This window comes from Rhinatrema bivittatum, chromosome 12, assembly GCF_901001135.1.
Source record: "Rhinatrema bivittatum chromosome 12, aRhiBiv1.1, whole genome shotgun sequence".
NCBI classification, from domain to species: Eukaryota; Metazoa; Chordata; class Amphibia; order Gymnophiona; family Rhinatrematidae; genus Rhinatrema; species Rhinatrema bivittatum.
Window position 1 is genome coordinate 50,138,265 of NC_042626.1, and position 16,849 is coordinate 50,155,113.

A 16,849-nucleotide genomic window follows, 5' to 3' on the forward strand; every position below is an offset into this window, starting at 1 on the left:
ATGTCTATGGCAGGCAATACGAGACGCACAAAGACACGTGCAAGATGGTGCCGCCGGTCTACCACGCGGTGTGCCACCCAAGTTTAAAGCGGGGCCTAGCCCACTGAGGGGCTGATCAACCCGCTCGTAACTCCACTTCCCTATGCCCCAATGGGATCGGGAATGACATTGGTACGGTGCGCCGAGCAAGGAGACTGGAGGAAGTCTTACTGAAACCCCTCTTCTCTGAATGTTTTTACTTATGTATTTTTTAAAAAAAGTATGTAAACTTAGATTAGTTTTTATGAAGAATGTTTTTTTTTTGAATTTGGTACTGCAAATTCAATGATTGTTAACCGGCTTGATATATATTTGAAAGTCGGTATATAAAGTTGTATAAATAAATAAATAATATAAATCTTATGTTCCTTTTTTTTTTTTTTTTTAAACTTACCTGGACTCAGCGCTTACTGGCTGAGTACCAAGACAGTCTCCAGCTGTGGGGGGAAGAGAGCTTTGGCTGACACCACCACGCTCAGCTTCCTGCACCCACTGCCTTTCAGCTGCTTGAGCAGTAAAGTCCATGTTGGGAACCTGCTACCAGACCAAGGCACATCTCTGAGGGATCTCTGAAATCACCTCAGGAATTGGGGAGAGGGACCTTGAAGTTTCACCACAGGAAAGCAGGACTCAATCTGTTCTCCAATTTAAAAGTAGAATTTCTTCTTCCATGTCGACATCTGCTGGAGACAGAGAAATACTGAAGGGCTGAGGTTACTGCAGGGGTATATCTAGGGTGAAGTTAGCTTTGAAACATGACTCCATCTCCATCTCCTGGATGGGGAACACAACCCATTGGTCCTGAGTCCATCTGGCTGCACACTAGGACATTTTTTTTTACTATAAAATGGTAACAAGACAGAAGTCTCATTCTGACATGTCATGCTTCTCTTGCGCCTTAATGCAGTTGTAGAACTGGGCAAAGCAAAATGTCACCAAGAAACATAATTAACAAGATGGCTGACCTCCAATCCAACACTCATATTATCTGATAATTCTTTGCCTGTGCTCCCCCCTAAACATCTATTACATCTTTAAATTGGGAGGTGCTAGCAAGACTACAATAGATTTTTACATCACTAACCTCCAAATCAATTTTCAGACCCTGGTGGTAAACTTCCGTTTCAAAAGTGATTAGATGCAGCTCCTCAGTGACTATCAGAGAAGCCTGAAATGGAAAAGCAACCAATCTGAAAACACTTTCACTAGAAAAGATAAGAAAAGATTATTTAACTGTGTAATGGGGAGTCTGCAGAAAGTTAACATACTGTACATTGTTAAAGTCTATGGATCAGAAACGTTCTGACAGTGCTGCTCAACAGGCTCATGGAGTAGGTTGGAGGGGCCCATGATTGACACTGCTGCAGACTTGACTTTTGAAGAGGATTTAGATGCGCATCACAGCAGAAGTGAAGTTGCTAGAACCAAGTTTCCTGTACACAATTTAATTCTGTTGTGCACAACTTTACTGGAGTGAGTCAAGTGAATGGGAACACTCGGCCAAGATGATGAAAGACACGACACTAGTGTGGAGAAAGCCAGCCAACATTTACCAAAGGACTATGGAAAAGCCCCAAAACCCAGAATATTTGCATCACACCAGTTCGGTTCATTAAGTCCCTCATGACAGACAGCTTGCCGCAAGGCTCACAGACATCAGATATGTGAGGAAACGTCAAGTTAGGAAGGGGCTAGTAAAGAAGTCACTGATCCAATTAAAGAAAAACATTATATTAAGCAAATCTAACTTCACGTATCTGCCTTTTGGGTTTTTTCCGTTTTTGCAGCAGCAGCAAAGTCGGTACATTGCAACTGGTTTAACAGAATTCTAGCTCTTACTCGGGGCAACAAACTGAAATAATGTGCTTTTACACTCACATCACAGTTGGCTCTCCCTCCATTGCCGCACCTCTGCTCCCTCAGCGTCTACAATTAGAAGAGTGAGAGAATGATCCCAGAGCACCTTGCCTGGACAAAGGGAAACACCAGTGCAAAGGTAGGGAAAAAGAGGGATGTCACCAGCCAGCCTTGTACCTACCAAGTGTTTAAATTCAGCAGACAGACTGCCATTGTTTGATTCTTCCATGTTCATAACCTTCGTGTTGGTTCCCAAGATGTTGAACTTTCGAGACCTTTATTTGGGGACAATAATGGAGGGGGGCAGGAAAGCAAAGGTTGTCATCACTCTAGCACCAAATTAGAAGAAAGAGTTGCTTACCTTTAACAGGTGTTCTCTGAGGACAGCAGGATGTTAGTCCTCACTTATGGGTGACATTATCTGATGGAGCCAGAGGTGGGAAACAGACTAGGTACACCGAAGATGCCCAGCATGCCCTATACCACACATGCACACAGGGTCTCTTCAGTCTCGTAACAGAAGTACAATACAATAAAATAAAAACAAACAGGAGAAACCCAACTCCAGGCAGACCTGCCTGAGTTTTGTGAGGACTAACATCCTGCTATCCTCGAACACCTGTTACAGGTAAGCATCTCCACTTTCTCAGAGGACAAGCAGGATGGTAGCCCTCACACATTAGATGAATACCTAGCTGCAGGAGGCTCCCCAACATAGAAAGGCGACCAATAGACACCTAAGCAGGTTCCAACAAACATAACACCACCGGTGCTGTTGGTAACAGAAGGGGACTCAGCTTGAACCCAAACAATAGGCCCTAGGTTGGGTTCCACACCTCAAACAGGTTACAGACTGGCCGAACCTATTTTCACATTGGCGATTCCTATCCAGACAGTAATGTGATGTGAATGTGTGGAGAGAACTCCACATCGCAACCTTGCAGATCTCCTCCACGGGAACTGCTTGCAAGTGGGCCACAGATGCTGCCATGGCTCTGATAGTATGAGCCTTGAGATGACCCCCAAGATGCAGTCCTGTCTGGGCATAACATAAGGAGATGCAATTTGCTAGCCAATTGGACAGTGTCTATTGGGCAATGGCAACATCCAACCTATTTTTATCAAAAGAAACAAAAAGTTGGGTGGACTGTCTATTAACTTCTGTCCGCTCCAGATAGAAGGCTAAGGTTCACTTGCAGTCCAAGCTATGCCCTGCTCATTCCTTTTGCTGTAAATGGGGTCTTGGAAAGAAAATTGGTAGGATGATTGTCTGGTTAAGATAGAAATCTGTCAGGAATTTAGGGTGTATACGCAAGACCACCTTGTCATGATAAAATTTATTATAAAGATGGATGTCACTAAGGCCTGGAACTTGCTAACCCTGTGCACGGAGGTGACTGCCACCAAAAATATGACCTTCCAGGTCAGGTACTTCAGGTCACAGGTGAGTAGCAGCTCAAAAGGAGCTTTCATCAGCTGAGCTAACACCACAATGACAATGGAAGGCTTCAATTAAAGCAGGCCCTGCAAACGTACAACTATAGGCTGTACAGAGATGGGTGTACCATCTACACCATGATGGTATACACCAATTACTCTAAGATGAACTCTGACAGAGTTGTTTTTAAGCCAGTCTCCAAAAGGTGCAGAAGGTAATCAAGCCGTTTTTGTGTGGGGCAGGAGAATGGATCTAGGGCCTTCTGCTCACACCACACAGAAAACGTCCTCCACAGGACTTTCTAGTGGAAGGCATTTTAGAAGCTACCAGTACCTGACACACATTCTCAGAAAGATCACGTGGCTTCAGGATTAACCTCTCAACATCCAAGTTGTGAGCGACAGGGCCTGGAGATTGGGATGCTGCAGCCTGTCTTGATCTTATGTGATGAGATCTGGGGAAGTCCCCAGACTGATCGGTTTCTGAATGGACAACTCCCACAGAAGTGGAAACCAGACCGAGGGTGTCCAAGGCTTGTTTGCTGTCTGTCCTGGACAGGGAGCAGAACCAAGATACCTTCCTGTTGTAGGGGGATACGAACAGATCTACACCTGGGCTCCCAGAGGCGTAAATTCCAATTCTCTACCCCCTGGTCCAGGGACCACTCGCTGGATCTGAAGGCTCAACTCAGCCTGTCCACTACCACCTTCTCCGTCCTGACCAGGTACATGGCCCCGAGAGTCATCTCGTGGGACAGGGCCCATGACCAGATCTGGACTGCTTCTGGACACAGGAGGTATGATCCCGTGCCTCCCTGCTTGTTGACATTCTACACGGCTACTTGGCTGTTGGTTTGGATCAGCATAACTTTGTTGGACAGCCGATCTCTGAACGTCCATAGCATGTACCTGATAGCTTGGAGCTCCAAGATGTTTATTTGAAAAGAACATTCCTGAGCGGACCACAGTCCCTGGGTGCAGAGCCCATCCACATAAGCTCTCGACCCCAGGGTGGATGCATCTGTGGTTAACACAATTTAATTAGGGAGACTTCAAAAGGAAATCCCTCATTCCAGATTGGAAAGTTCCTGCCACCAGGACAAGGAGTTCTTGAGAGAGAGAATGACTTGGATGCAATCCTGGAGGCTCTGAGTGGCTTGGCGCCACTGTGACCTCAGGGTCCATTAGGTTCTGCACATGTGTAAGCGTGCCAAGGGAGTGACATTGAAGGTTGCAGCCATGTGACCCAAAAACTTCAACATGTGCCAGGCTGATACCTGCTGGCTCTGTTGAACTTTTGCCTCAATGGTCGCCAAGGCAACGGCTCTCTGGCGCAGCAGAAAAGCCTTGGTCTGAGCCATGTCTAGCAAGGCTCCAATGAAGTCCAATTGAGGTGATGGACTGAGCTGGGACTTTGGGTAATTGAGAACGAACCTTAGTGACTTCAATACCCTAATGGTCAAGGTCATGGACCTGGTGGCTCCTGCCTAAGATATGCTCTTGACCAGCCAGTCGTCCAGATATGAGAAAACATCACTCCCAGTCTGTGGAGGTGCGCCCCCACCATGGCCAGGCCTTTTGTAAAGACCTGTAGGGTGGACATGAGCCCAAACAGCAACACCCAGTACTGGTAGTGCTGTTTTTCCACCACGAATCTGAGATACTTCCTGTGACCGGGGAAGATTTTATTTAAAATCTTTTCTATACCGTCATTAAGCGGGTGCCATCACAACGGTTCACAATAGGGCACATAACTATATGTTGTAAATAGTGTCTAGAATTCTAACAATTACACGGGTGCCAATGAAATACTGTAACAGTTTCATAATAAATATTTTTTGGTGGGTGTTCTAAGTTGTGTCCAGTTTTCTCTGTCTCCGCTGTAAGATAAATTACTACTTAAAAATAAGCAAATTGAGCTTCTCCAGAAGCAGTATGAGGACAGTCAGTATCAGTTCCTGTGTAGTCAGTGCCTCGAGACTAAAGCCCTGTAGTGCCCACTCCATCACCAGCTGGATTCAATACTCCTGCTCCTCCTCGAACACTGCCGATGCCAAGGGCACTTGGGGCATCAGCAAAAACCGGATGAGGCCATGACAGGGCGACATCAAAGGAAGAACAGAACAATGGCATCCGGCAGGCACAGAGAGGGACCCTGTGATGGACCTGAGGAAATTGAACGCGAAACACAAGTTGTCCAACAAGGCAAAAGCCAAGTTTTTAGAGCTCAATAAAACCGCAACATTCACAACTCCGTGGGGGAGGGGGGGACGACGACACTGAAGAGAAACCCCGCATGGATGCATGGTATAGGGCATGCTTAGTGTGACTAGTCAAAGTTTCTAGAAACGCTGACATAAGTTTTCTGCATCAGGCTCCATCCGATGTCACCCGTGTGTAAGAACTACCATCCTGCTTGTTCTCGGAGAAAATCTATCATTGATCTTTGTCCATTTAAAAATGCATCCACGAGGAATGTGTGTACAAAGCACAGCCAGTAAGATAAAAGCAAGGACATTTTGGTTTCCATCATAGTAACCTCAAAGGTCCATCATAATCTGAAGAGATGTTACAAGGCAGGCAATATTTAAGTTTAAAAAGCAGTGTTGAATAAAATCACCAAAAAGAAGATCCTCTCCCAAAGTATTTGAGCAAGGAACCTTCAGCTAATCAAAAACATTCTGATTGCCTGAACAGTGAAGGATAAACTTAGATGAGGGACATGGGAATAAAAAAAAATAAAGTCTCAGTTTTTTCTTTTAAATGCCTTTTCCATTTCTTCTACTGGAGTAAGACTGGTGAGATGCAGTTGGGTCTATCAGATTAACTCCCACCCTAGGAAACAGAGATAGGAGATGGCAATGTTTAGGTGTGTACTGCTCAATGCGCTTACCCTCTGAGTGCAGCAACATCTCCTGAGTCCCTGTTGAAAGTAATGCAAAATAAATCCAAAATTAAATGCAAAAAGCAAATACATAAGTCACCTCAAAAACAAGTATGATGCAGAGGTCCATATTCAAAGAGGTTTGGTCTGGCTAAGATGGCACTTAACCAGACAAATCCCAGGGTTTTAAATTTAGCACCTGTTTGACCACCCCTGGAGTTATCCAGCTAAGTGGTCAGCCAACTAAAAACTTAACCAGGCAAGTTGGAAGCATCCAGAAAAGTTAGCCAGATATAGGAAAATGTATTTAAAACTTTTCTATACCGTCGTTTAGTAGTGCACCATCACAACGTTTACAGTTGGTTCTTACCTGCTAATTTTCATTCCTGTAGTATACCACAGATCAGTCCAGACTCCTGGGTTTTGCCTCCCCTCCAGCAGATGGAGACAGAAGTTTTAACTGGACTCTGTCCTATACCCCTGAGGTGCCCCTAGAGTCTGTTAGTATTACACTGTACCCAAGCAGAAAACAAGGTTAACCATAAGACTCACTATAAACCAACTTTCCCCCAAAAAGCAGAGGAGATGAAAAACCTGTAACGCCAATTTAGGAACATCTGCAGAATAAGAATAACAACCAGCCGAGTGGACTCTCAATTCGTTATGGGCGGGACTCTGGACTGATCTGTGGTACTACAGGAACGAAAATTAGCAGGTAAGAACCAATTTCCCTTTCCCTGTACGTACCTGGATCAGTCCAGACTCCTGGGATGTACCAAAAGCTTCCCTAACCAAGGTGGGACTGAGAGAGTCCTGCTCGGAGTACACTGGCCCTGAAGGAACCGGGCTCTGGGGCCCGGACATCCAGCCGATAATGTCTGGCAAAGGTATGGGCAGACTTCCAGGTCACCGCCCTACAAATTTCTTGCGGCGACACCTGCTGACATTCCGCCCACGAGACCGCTTGTGATCGAGTAGAGTACACCCTAAGACCGACCGGAATCAGACAGCCTTGGACAAGATACGCCGACACAATAGCTTCCTTTAACTAGCGTGCGATAGTTGCCCTAGAGATCTTAAGACCCCTCCTGGGTCCACTCCACAGGATGAACAGATGGTCAAGAGACGGAAACCATTTGTGACCTCCAGATAACCGTAACAACGCCCTCTTAAACACCCAACTTCCTGAGATCCTTAGACTCCGGAGTAGACAAATCTACGCCCGCGAAGGAAGGGAGCTCCACAGACTGATTCAAATGGAAAGAAGACACCACTTTTGGGAGAAAAGAGCGAACCGTCCGAAAGGAACCCCGATTCCAAAATGCGCAGGAAGGTCTCCTACACGACAAGGCTTGCAGTTCCGAAATAAGTCTCGTGGAAGAGATAGCCACGAGAAACACGACCTTCAACATCAGATCTTTCAGAGTCGCCTGCTTCATTGGTTCGAAAGGCATGTAGCACCAAATTTAGTTTCCACGAAAGACAGGAATTCCGGACCGGAGGGCACAGATGTTTAACTCCGCACAAGAACCAAACCACATCCGGATGAGACGCCAGACTAAAGCCCTGCACCTTTCCTCGAAAACACCTAAGCACTGACACCTGCACTCTAAGGGAATTAAAAGCCAATCCTTTAACCAGGCCCGCCTGTAAGAAGGCCAGAACATCCACCACCGAAGCCCTGGATGTTTCAACTGAGTGGTCCAGGCACCAAGACTCAAAGACCCCCCCAAACTAACACGCCATGGAGGTGGAAGCCTGCCGGGAATGCAAGAGCCTGGCAATCACGGCCTCCGAATAACCCTTATTCCTTAATCTCTGCCCTTAATCTCCGCCTTTCAAAAGCCATGCCGCTAGACAAAAGCGATCTGCCTCTTTTAAACAAATGGGTCCTTGGCGAAGGAGATTCGGAGAGGGACGAAACCTCAGAGGACCATCTAGTGCTAGATTCAGGAGGTCCGCAAACCAGGGGCACCTTGGCCACTCTGGTGCTACCAGTATCACTGTGCCCGGCGCAGTATCACTGTGCCCGGCGCAGAACTTTGCTGACCAGCGGCCACGGTGGAAAGACGTACAAAGGAATGTCCTTTGGCCAGGGGAGAACCAGAGCATCTACCCCTTCCACCCCTGGCTCCCAACGCGTCTGAAGAATTGAGGAGCCCTGGCATTGCGAAATGTCGCCATCAAGTCCATGAAGGGGGTGGTCCAGTGGTTGCACAGCAGCCGAAAATCCTCATCGGAGAGTTCCCACTCCCTCAGGTCCAACTGGTGTCGGCTGAGAAAAATCTGCTATCCTGTATAGATATCGCTCCACCCAGTTGATCAAAAGCTGAGCTTCTGCCGCCATAGGACGACTCTTGGCTCCTCCTTGACGATTGATGTAAGCCACCGTTGTCGGAAAGGATTCTGATGGATTGCCCTTCTACCAAAGGAAGGAGTTCCTGCAACGCTAAGCGTACCGCCCTAGTCTCTAGGCGATTGATTGACCAAGAGGATTCCGTCCTTGTATCGCTCTCCCTTGGCAGACAGCCCCCTAACTTGAGAGGCTGGCATCGGTGGTAACCACTATCCAGGACGGGATTTCCAAGTCCTCCCCTCGCCGCAAATTTTCCGGGCATAGCCACCAAGACAGACTTGTACGCGCAGAGTCCGTCAAGGATAGGCGAAGATGGAACTGTCCGGACAGTGGATCCCATCTGGAGAGCAAGGCTGATTGAAGAGGACGCATATGCGCAAAAGCCCTGTGCCCCCTTGTTTAGGAGGCCGGAGATGACCATCCATATCCGCGTCTCGCCCCTAATCTTGCGGAGGGGAGCCTTCCCCAGCCATGTGGTCCGAAGAACTGTCCCCCAGACAGGCAAGGGACTGGAGAGGGCGCTGGGCCTTCATAGCGTCCAAAGGGGGTCGGGCACGATTCCGGGAAGCAGAGGCTCCCTTGTCTGCTCCCGTGGATTCCGGCACCACACGAGAAGCCTTGCCACCGTGACTTTTGCGGGCTTTAAGGACCTTGCGGAGCAACCAAACCGAATCAGAGGAGAACGAGGAAGAAGACCCGTCCGAGTCATCCCCAGTGTCCTCCTCAGAGGAATGTTCCTGAGCAGCCCGACAGTTGACCCCCTCCCCCTCCCCCCGGAGGTCCCTGGCCACGGTGACAGGGGTGGTGGCAAACTCCCTTCCCCCAGCGCCTCCATCTCCTGTTGCCTGAAGGTCCATAAGATGGCTTCCGTTCCCACGCTTAGGAGGAACAGATCGGGGGCCTGGCATTGCTAATCGAGCCTCCCAGGCTCTCTTCCAGGTGCACTGAGCTTGTGGGGCTTGCTGCCGCCTGAATTCTTACTTTGAGCCTGCCGGAGGTTCCCTCCCCTCCCGAGAGACAAACTGTGCACACACCGACTCTGTACAGCTGCGTGCGTGCTGCCGCAAGTGGCGCAGGCCGCGCCACGCAGCATGCCCGTGATCTAAATTTATATCGGACACCGGAGGTAAGCGCAGAAACAACAAAAAAAAATCCGCCCGGGGAGACAGCGTGACGCGGCCAAATGGCGACAGGGAGGGAGAACGCTGGGCCGGTTGCACAGAAGTAAGGTGGTGTGTGAGTTTAGGAGCAGGTGTACCATACACACCCCTGCTCCTAAACTCACACACCTCGGCTCCACAAAATATTGAGCACTTATCTATTGCAGGACCCACGATTTGGAACTCAATGCCTCCTACTTTACGTTTGGAACCTAGCCCACAAATGTTAAAAAAAACGATTTAAGACCTGGCTCTTCCAACAGGCATTTAACTAATCTCCTTTCTTCTCCACTCCAAATATCCGCCCCCCCCCCCCCCCCCCATCTCAATTAGCTTTTCTCCATATATATTTATGCCCGCATTATTATGTTACATGCCTCTGCAATACACTACTTAAGACATTGATGTATGACCTGTATATAGTTCTCTAATGTTAGTCCTCTGTTTAATGTCACTGTATTAGTTTTATGATAACTTTCTAATGCTTTTATTCCTTTCTATTACGCATTTCACATTTGCATCTCCCAGTTTGCTTCTCCCTGTTTTTTGTAACTGATTTCTCCATGTTGTTCCCCCTTGTTCGATGTAAACCAGCATGATGTCCCTGACAAATGTCGGTAAAGAAAAGCCTTAAATAAATAAAAGCAAAAAAAAAATTATTATTATTTTTTTTTTTTAAAGGACTCACGGCTTTAAGCGTTTTCCCCAATGGGGGGGTGAGTGAACCGGGCCCCCCGGTGCCACCCCCAGCTGTAGCAGGCTTTCCTGCCTTTACTACCAGGGGGGATGGTCCCACCAGGACCTGCCAACCCCCTGGGAGGCTGAGAAGTATCCTTTTCAAAAATTCACTTCAGCAAAGTTATGCCTCTATTCTCTCAGTTTACTTTTTTTTTTTTTTTTTTTACACCAAGTTAGGTGTGTGTTAACCCCAATCTAACTAGACTCAGGGTTTTGCACCTCCACCATCTGCTAGAGACAGAGAAATACTGACAGACTCTAGGTGGCACCTCAGGGTATAGGGCAGAGTCCGTTAAAACTTCTGTCTCCTTCTGCTGGAGGGGAGACAAAACCCAGGAGTCTGGACCGATCCGGGTATGTACAGGGAATTAGTGTTATTCAGCTATGTTTAGGACTAACTCATAGCAGTCCTAATGTTATCAGAGTACCTGTACCCAGATAACCAGTCACATGTTGAATGTAGCTAGTTAAGGTTAAAGTTATGTACAAAAAGAGGCCCAATCCCTCACACACCCCCTAACCCCCAAAAAAGATAAAATGATGTTGGACATAGCATCTGACTAGCACCCAAAATCCCACCCTCCAAAAGAATTACAAGAAGTTGCAGGCCATAGTGGTCCAAGGAACCTCACCCTCTCTCCATTCCTTCCTGGACTCAGTGTGCTAGCGCCTTCTGTGCTCCGCCCCAGATACAGTCAGTCTGATTCCACCACCATGGGCCCACCATTGCAGCAGATACCATTGCCGTTAACGCAGCCACTGCATGTGCCAAGCAAACCACAGGAGCAGTTGTGGCCTCAAACAGCTGTTGCTGCAAGCCCTTGCTTCTCTCATATGCTGGCTTTTTCAAGGGTAAACTGTGCAGGCCAGCATCTTCAGCTGGGGAAGCCAGGGAATAGTCACATTTTCAATGGCATCAGACTTTGAGATGGGGGGATAATTTGGGAGTGATTATAAGATAAGGTTGGTTTGTGGACATAGAATATAATGGCAGGTAAGGACCAACTAGCCCAGGGGTCAGGAACCTTTTTGGCTGAGAGAGCCATAAATGCCACATATTTTAAAATGTAATTCCATGAGAGCCATACAATATGTTTAAAACTAAATACAAGTAAATGTGTGCATTTTATGTAAGATCACACTTTTAAAGTACAATAAGTCTCTGAAAATATTACACCAGGCCTTAAGACACCAATACATCTCCTATTAGGAAAACGGACCAAGTCAGGCTGCTATAGAGTCCTACACAGAAACTACACGCCAGCAGAAAACCTCACCTGAATCACGTGCTGTCCCTCACCTAACATAGAATAAAGAGACCAAAACGCATAACAAGAAGCATGCAGACAAAAACTGAATTGGAAACTGCAACAAGCCAGAGTCTCTGTATGCAGTGTAACAAAGGAAAAAAGAAACATCACACATCCTTATAAAACAAATCAAGAAATATAAAATCATCAGCAGTAAAACTGTACTAACAAAAAGAACATATTTCGAAACAGCTGATGAGTGGAATATCCAATAATTAAAAACTCATATAAAACATTTCCAGATACCAACAAAATATTTCAAAATAGCAGACACAAAGATCCAGTAATGAAAAATAATAAGGATACAAAAATTTTTTTGCTCTGCATACCTGGGAACGTTTGATATCCAGGTGTCCTGAGATTGTTCTGAATTAGCAGGAGGTGGGGTGGTTTGCTTGGAACTTTCTCCTCTCTCAGTCACATACCAGCGCTCTCTCTCACACTGGCTCTCAATGACACACCTATACACACATGCTCTCAGTCACTCACATATACAAATGTTTTTCTCTCTCACTTATATAGGCTCTTAATTACACATTTACACACATGCTGTCTATCTTTTCACGCTTACACACACACAGGCTTTCAATCACATAAATACATGCTGTCTTTTTCTCTCACACACAGACTCTCATTCACATGCTTACAAACATGTCCTCTCTTTCTCTCATTTACACACAGGCTCTCAATCACATACTCACATGCTCCATCACCTAAACCAGCTGTCAATCAGACACAGACACACATGATCTCTCTCTTACTTATACACACAGGCTCTTAATCATACATACACATGATCTCTCTCACACACAAAGGATCTCAATCATACACACATACTCTTTCAAACAAACAGGTTTTCAATTACAAACTTACACATACAGGTTCCCAATGGTAAACTTACATTCATGCTCTCTCTCTCACAGGCAGGATCTCAATCACAGACATACTCTCTTTCACATATACAGGCTCTCAATCATTCACATACATGCAATCTCTCACTCACACACACAGGATCTCAAACACACATGCTTGCTCGCTCATTCACTCTCTCTCTCCCCCCCCCCCCCCCCCCACCCCGGGAACTCGCGGCAGCAGCAGCCACCTCCCAACGCTAACCTCCTTCATTTTCAGCCCTCGCGGAGGCGAAGGCGGAGTCCCATCGGCCGCGGTTGAAGATTTTCATTTTCCTCCGAGCCGCGCTGCAGTCTTCTTCCCGCGCAGGCACCCGATGCTCTCCACTTCCTCTTCCGGGCCGCGGGAAGAAGAGAGCACGCCGGTGCTCTCTTCTTCCCGCGGCCCGGAAGAGGAAGTGGAGAGCATCGGGTGCCTGCGCGGGAAGACCCGCGCAGGCACCCGATGACTCCAGCGCTGGCACCCGGCTGACACCCGATGACTCCCGCGCAGGCACCCGGATGACTCCAGTCGGCGTGCTCTCTTCTCCTCCCCCCCGCGGCCCGGAAGAGGAAGTGGTGAGCATCGGGTGCCTGCGCGGAAGAAGAGACCACGCTAGTGTGGTCTCTTCTTCCCGCGCAGGCACCCGATGCTCTCCACTTCCTCTTCCGGGCCGCGGGGGGGGGGGGGAGGAGAAGAGAGCACGCCGGTGCCGCTGACTCCAGCTGTCCTGCCGCGTTCCGCCCGGGCTGACAGCATTTTAAGCCCGGGCGGCGGAGGACCGGGGAGCAGCTGGGTCAGCGGGGAACCGCGAAGTATGGCGACACTTGTCTGCGAGCCAGATGCAGCCCTCAAAAGAGCCATATCTGGCTCGCGAGCCATGGGTTCCCGACCCCTGAACTAGCCTATCCATGTTTGCCCATTACTGATGCAACAATGCAGGCTCTACCTCAGGTTTTACCCTTGGATCCAAGAATCCCCCTGCACTTATCCCAGGCTTTCTTGGATTCCATTACTATTTTTGTATCCAACACTTCCGTTGGGAGGCCTACCTTACCTCTACCACCTTTTCGGTGAAGAAATATTCAGCTATTACTCCTGAGTCTACCTCCTTCAAATTTCATACCATGACCACTTGTTCTAAAAACCTGTAATTTATTTTGAAGATGTGTCGATCTACTAGAAGAGCCTGAAGGCTCAGTAGTAGTGCTGTACATTGCCAACCAGGAGGAGTCTACGTCTGATTCTCAGCTCTGGTCTTCCACTTCCCAGATCGGCCAGAGCTGGGAATGCTACCGGGCTTGGCATCAGACAATGGCAACAGAGAGGTCAGATTTAGAATCCAAGATGGCAAGGTTCCAGAAGGAGCCCAGGTACGTGGCCTGCAGCCAAAGGCTCCCACAGCAATGACCGCACTAAAGTTGGCAAGGGATGTAAAACGGCACCAAATCTCAATCCTGGTTCTGATGTCACTTGAAGCTCAAAAGGAACAAGAAGAAAGTGCTGGCTCAAGGGAATAATGTGCCTGCCTACTGAGAAAATTGATTCTATCCCCCACAAAAATAATAACTTAAGAAATCCCAACAGAATGCCAAAAAATCTTTACACTTTTGATATCCATTTATTAGTGTTTAGAAGTTATGATAAGTTTTACTGGGGTAACAGCCTTATTACTCACCTATCATGTATTTGCCTTTTGTATCTGAATTCTATTTCAAATCCTTAAACCTAATTTATTATCAATGTGCTAGTTGGATATAAATGTGTTCCAACTCAGTTCCTGATAAGGCTAGGTACTATGAATGGGTTTTTTTTATGATTTTATGAGTGTTTATCCTATTTCTTGTGCTAAAGTTGTATAATTTGTTAATTTTGTACTAGATTACATTGAGCCATTTGAACTTTACTATAGAAGACGACTGTAAATTCATTAAATTAGTGCAAAACCAGCAACGCCAGATCTCCTGAAACTATCAGAGCAGGAATATGGGCAGGACACAGGACACTTAAAATCCACAAACATTTTATGCATCTTTGTTTTACTTACTTGTCAATGCAAACTTTAATTTTAAGCTGATAGTTTAGCTCGGGAAATTTGACCAGCAACCTGTCAACAAAGAGTGGATTCAGTTACACTGTCATGCAAATAAACACACTAAATTTAGCACAGACGACCAGCAATACATTACCCAAAAGCATCACAGTAGAACAAACAGAGGGAAGACATACTGCAGCTGGCATTAAAATATGTAGAAAATATACACACACACACAGACACGCTTGAAAAGGAGATTTGTAAAATATAATACAGAATGGAACTGCAACCCCACACCCTCATCATATTAAGCACGTTTGTCCAGGCTCCACATGTCTGATGTGTCAGCAGTAACTGAATAAGAACAGCAGCACTGTCATCTCTACTCATCCTCTGTATGCAGGTGAGGAAAACAAATGCTTGTTCCTATCAATCAAATTAAAGGAAAGGACACGTGGTCCTTTTTAAAAATGTGTGGGAGGGGTGTGAACCCAATGCCATGAAACTGTGGGGCGATCCAACTTTAGACAGAGTCATGCTGATCATGTCCTTCTTCCAGACCACTTGTTCTATATGCACAGTCCTCACTTCAAAATCCAGGTGAGGGAGCGCATAAAAGAATCAAAAGAGACTACGACCTTGGGGAAATACCTTATTTTTCTAGCTAATAAGTAAGGAGGTTTACAAAAAAAAAAAAAAAAAAAATTGTTCTTGCTCCATCACTGTGAACATGTCATTTCATGGGCATGAAGCAGCGGAGACTGAGGCTTGGAATTCTGAGAAGGAACAAAATTAAACAAAAAAGGTAAACCTCCAAGCAGCAAAGCTGAATGGCCCTTCTGAGCCACCTAAATATTACTTTTGCAGCAGGAGAAAAAAAAAATAAAATAAAAAGGCATCACACTGCTGGCCAAATCTTCAAACAGTTGTTCCTTTATGAGACTCAGAAATGCAGACCAGAGGTGTGAATTAATAGCTGGTTACAGGTGGAAGATGCATTTTAACAAACCAGATACCTGATGTGTGACCACAATTCATGAAAACTGTCTATGTAGAATAGATCAAAGCAAAAAAAAAAAAAAAAGAGAGCTTGTACTGGACAGACATAAGAATTATCCAAAGATTATTATATACATGAACTTCCAAAATCAGAGGCAGTCTCAAAAGCTAAAATATAGCCTGCATCATTTGGAGAATTCCTATGATAATCCATTAAAGGACCTACAGAGAATCTTGTTTACTGAAAGCAAAATGTATTTGGATGGCCTCGAGAGGAAATGAATTTATGAGTTTAGGCGATTATAAGAGCCTCATAGTACACCTCTAGTCACTTCAATTGTTTTTAAAGCGCACCATACCTGACTTTGGTAGTAAACTGTACGCCTGTTTTGATAACCAAAGGACGATCCGGATGCATAGGCATGCAAGGCTGCCTCTCTACCACAAAGGCACTGCAGAAGAAGGACAGATGTAACAGCTAAGAGCTCAGGTTATAGAATTATTCAAGTTATGGTGGTGTAACTTGATAGGCTGGGGATTCCCCAGATGTTTTCCTAACTTTAGATCTTACTAATCAGATACTTACAGAATGATGACGTGAAAGACATAAGAATCATAAAAATACACTCATTCCATAATAAACAGTATCTGCAGTGGTGCTCTTTGCATGAATGTCTCCTCCTTTTAACTGACTTTTATAGATTTGGCTCAAGGCGAGTTTCATTCAGGTACAGTATTTTCCCTGTACACTGTGGATCTCTAAAGGCTAGAAAATGGAATTAAAGAAAAAAGAGTGCATGGGGGTAACTTACTGGTGTGGAAGTTGCTACCCTTAACAAATAACGGTATCAAGGCTTAATGCAACTCCATCATTGCTCTCTGCTTCAATGGCAGTGGGAAAAGGGGAACTGGATTCAGAGAGCAACCAACAAGAGCCCCAACTTTTATGGTCTGGGGAACAAAAACATGGGGGTAACTTGCTGATGCAGCTTTTACTACCCTTAATCATTAAGCCCGATACTTTTGATGTGGCTCCATCATTGCTCTCTGCTTTCACAGCAGGGGTTAGGGAAATTGGATTCAGACAGCATCAGAGGGCCCTGACTTTTACATTCTGGGAAACTGATAAGCATGAGAGTAGCC

General features: G+C 46.2%; 1 protein-coding gene across 1 annotated transcript in view; it reads right to left on the bottom strand.

The window, feature by feature from the left end:
- STAT3 (signal transducer and activator of transcription 3) overlaps nucleotides 1–16,849 on the bottom strand; it is a 186,441-nt gene that overhangs the window by 50,879 nt on the left and 118,713 nt on the right. The window contains exons 11-16 of the mRNA XM_029572565.1: nucleotides 16,066–16,158; nucleotides 14,720–14,779; nucleotides 6,227–6,256; nucleotides 2,078–2,171; nucleotides 1,918–1,965; nucleotides 1,124–1,207 (exon numbers count right to left, since the gene is read on the bottom strand). Coding sequence (XP_029428425.1) covers nucleotides 1,124–1,207; nucleotides 1,918–1,965; nucleotides 2,078–2,171; nucleotides 6,227–6,256; nucleotides 14,720–14,779; nucleotides 16,066–16,158 — 409 coding nt within the window. The remainder of the gene's footprint in view (nucleotides 1–1,123; nucleotides 1,208–1,917; nucleotides 1,966–2,077; nucleotides 2,172–6,226; nucleotides 6,257–14,719; nucleotides 14,780–16,065; nucleotides 16,159–16,849) is intronic.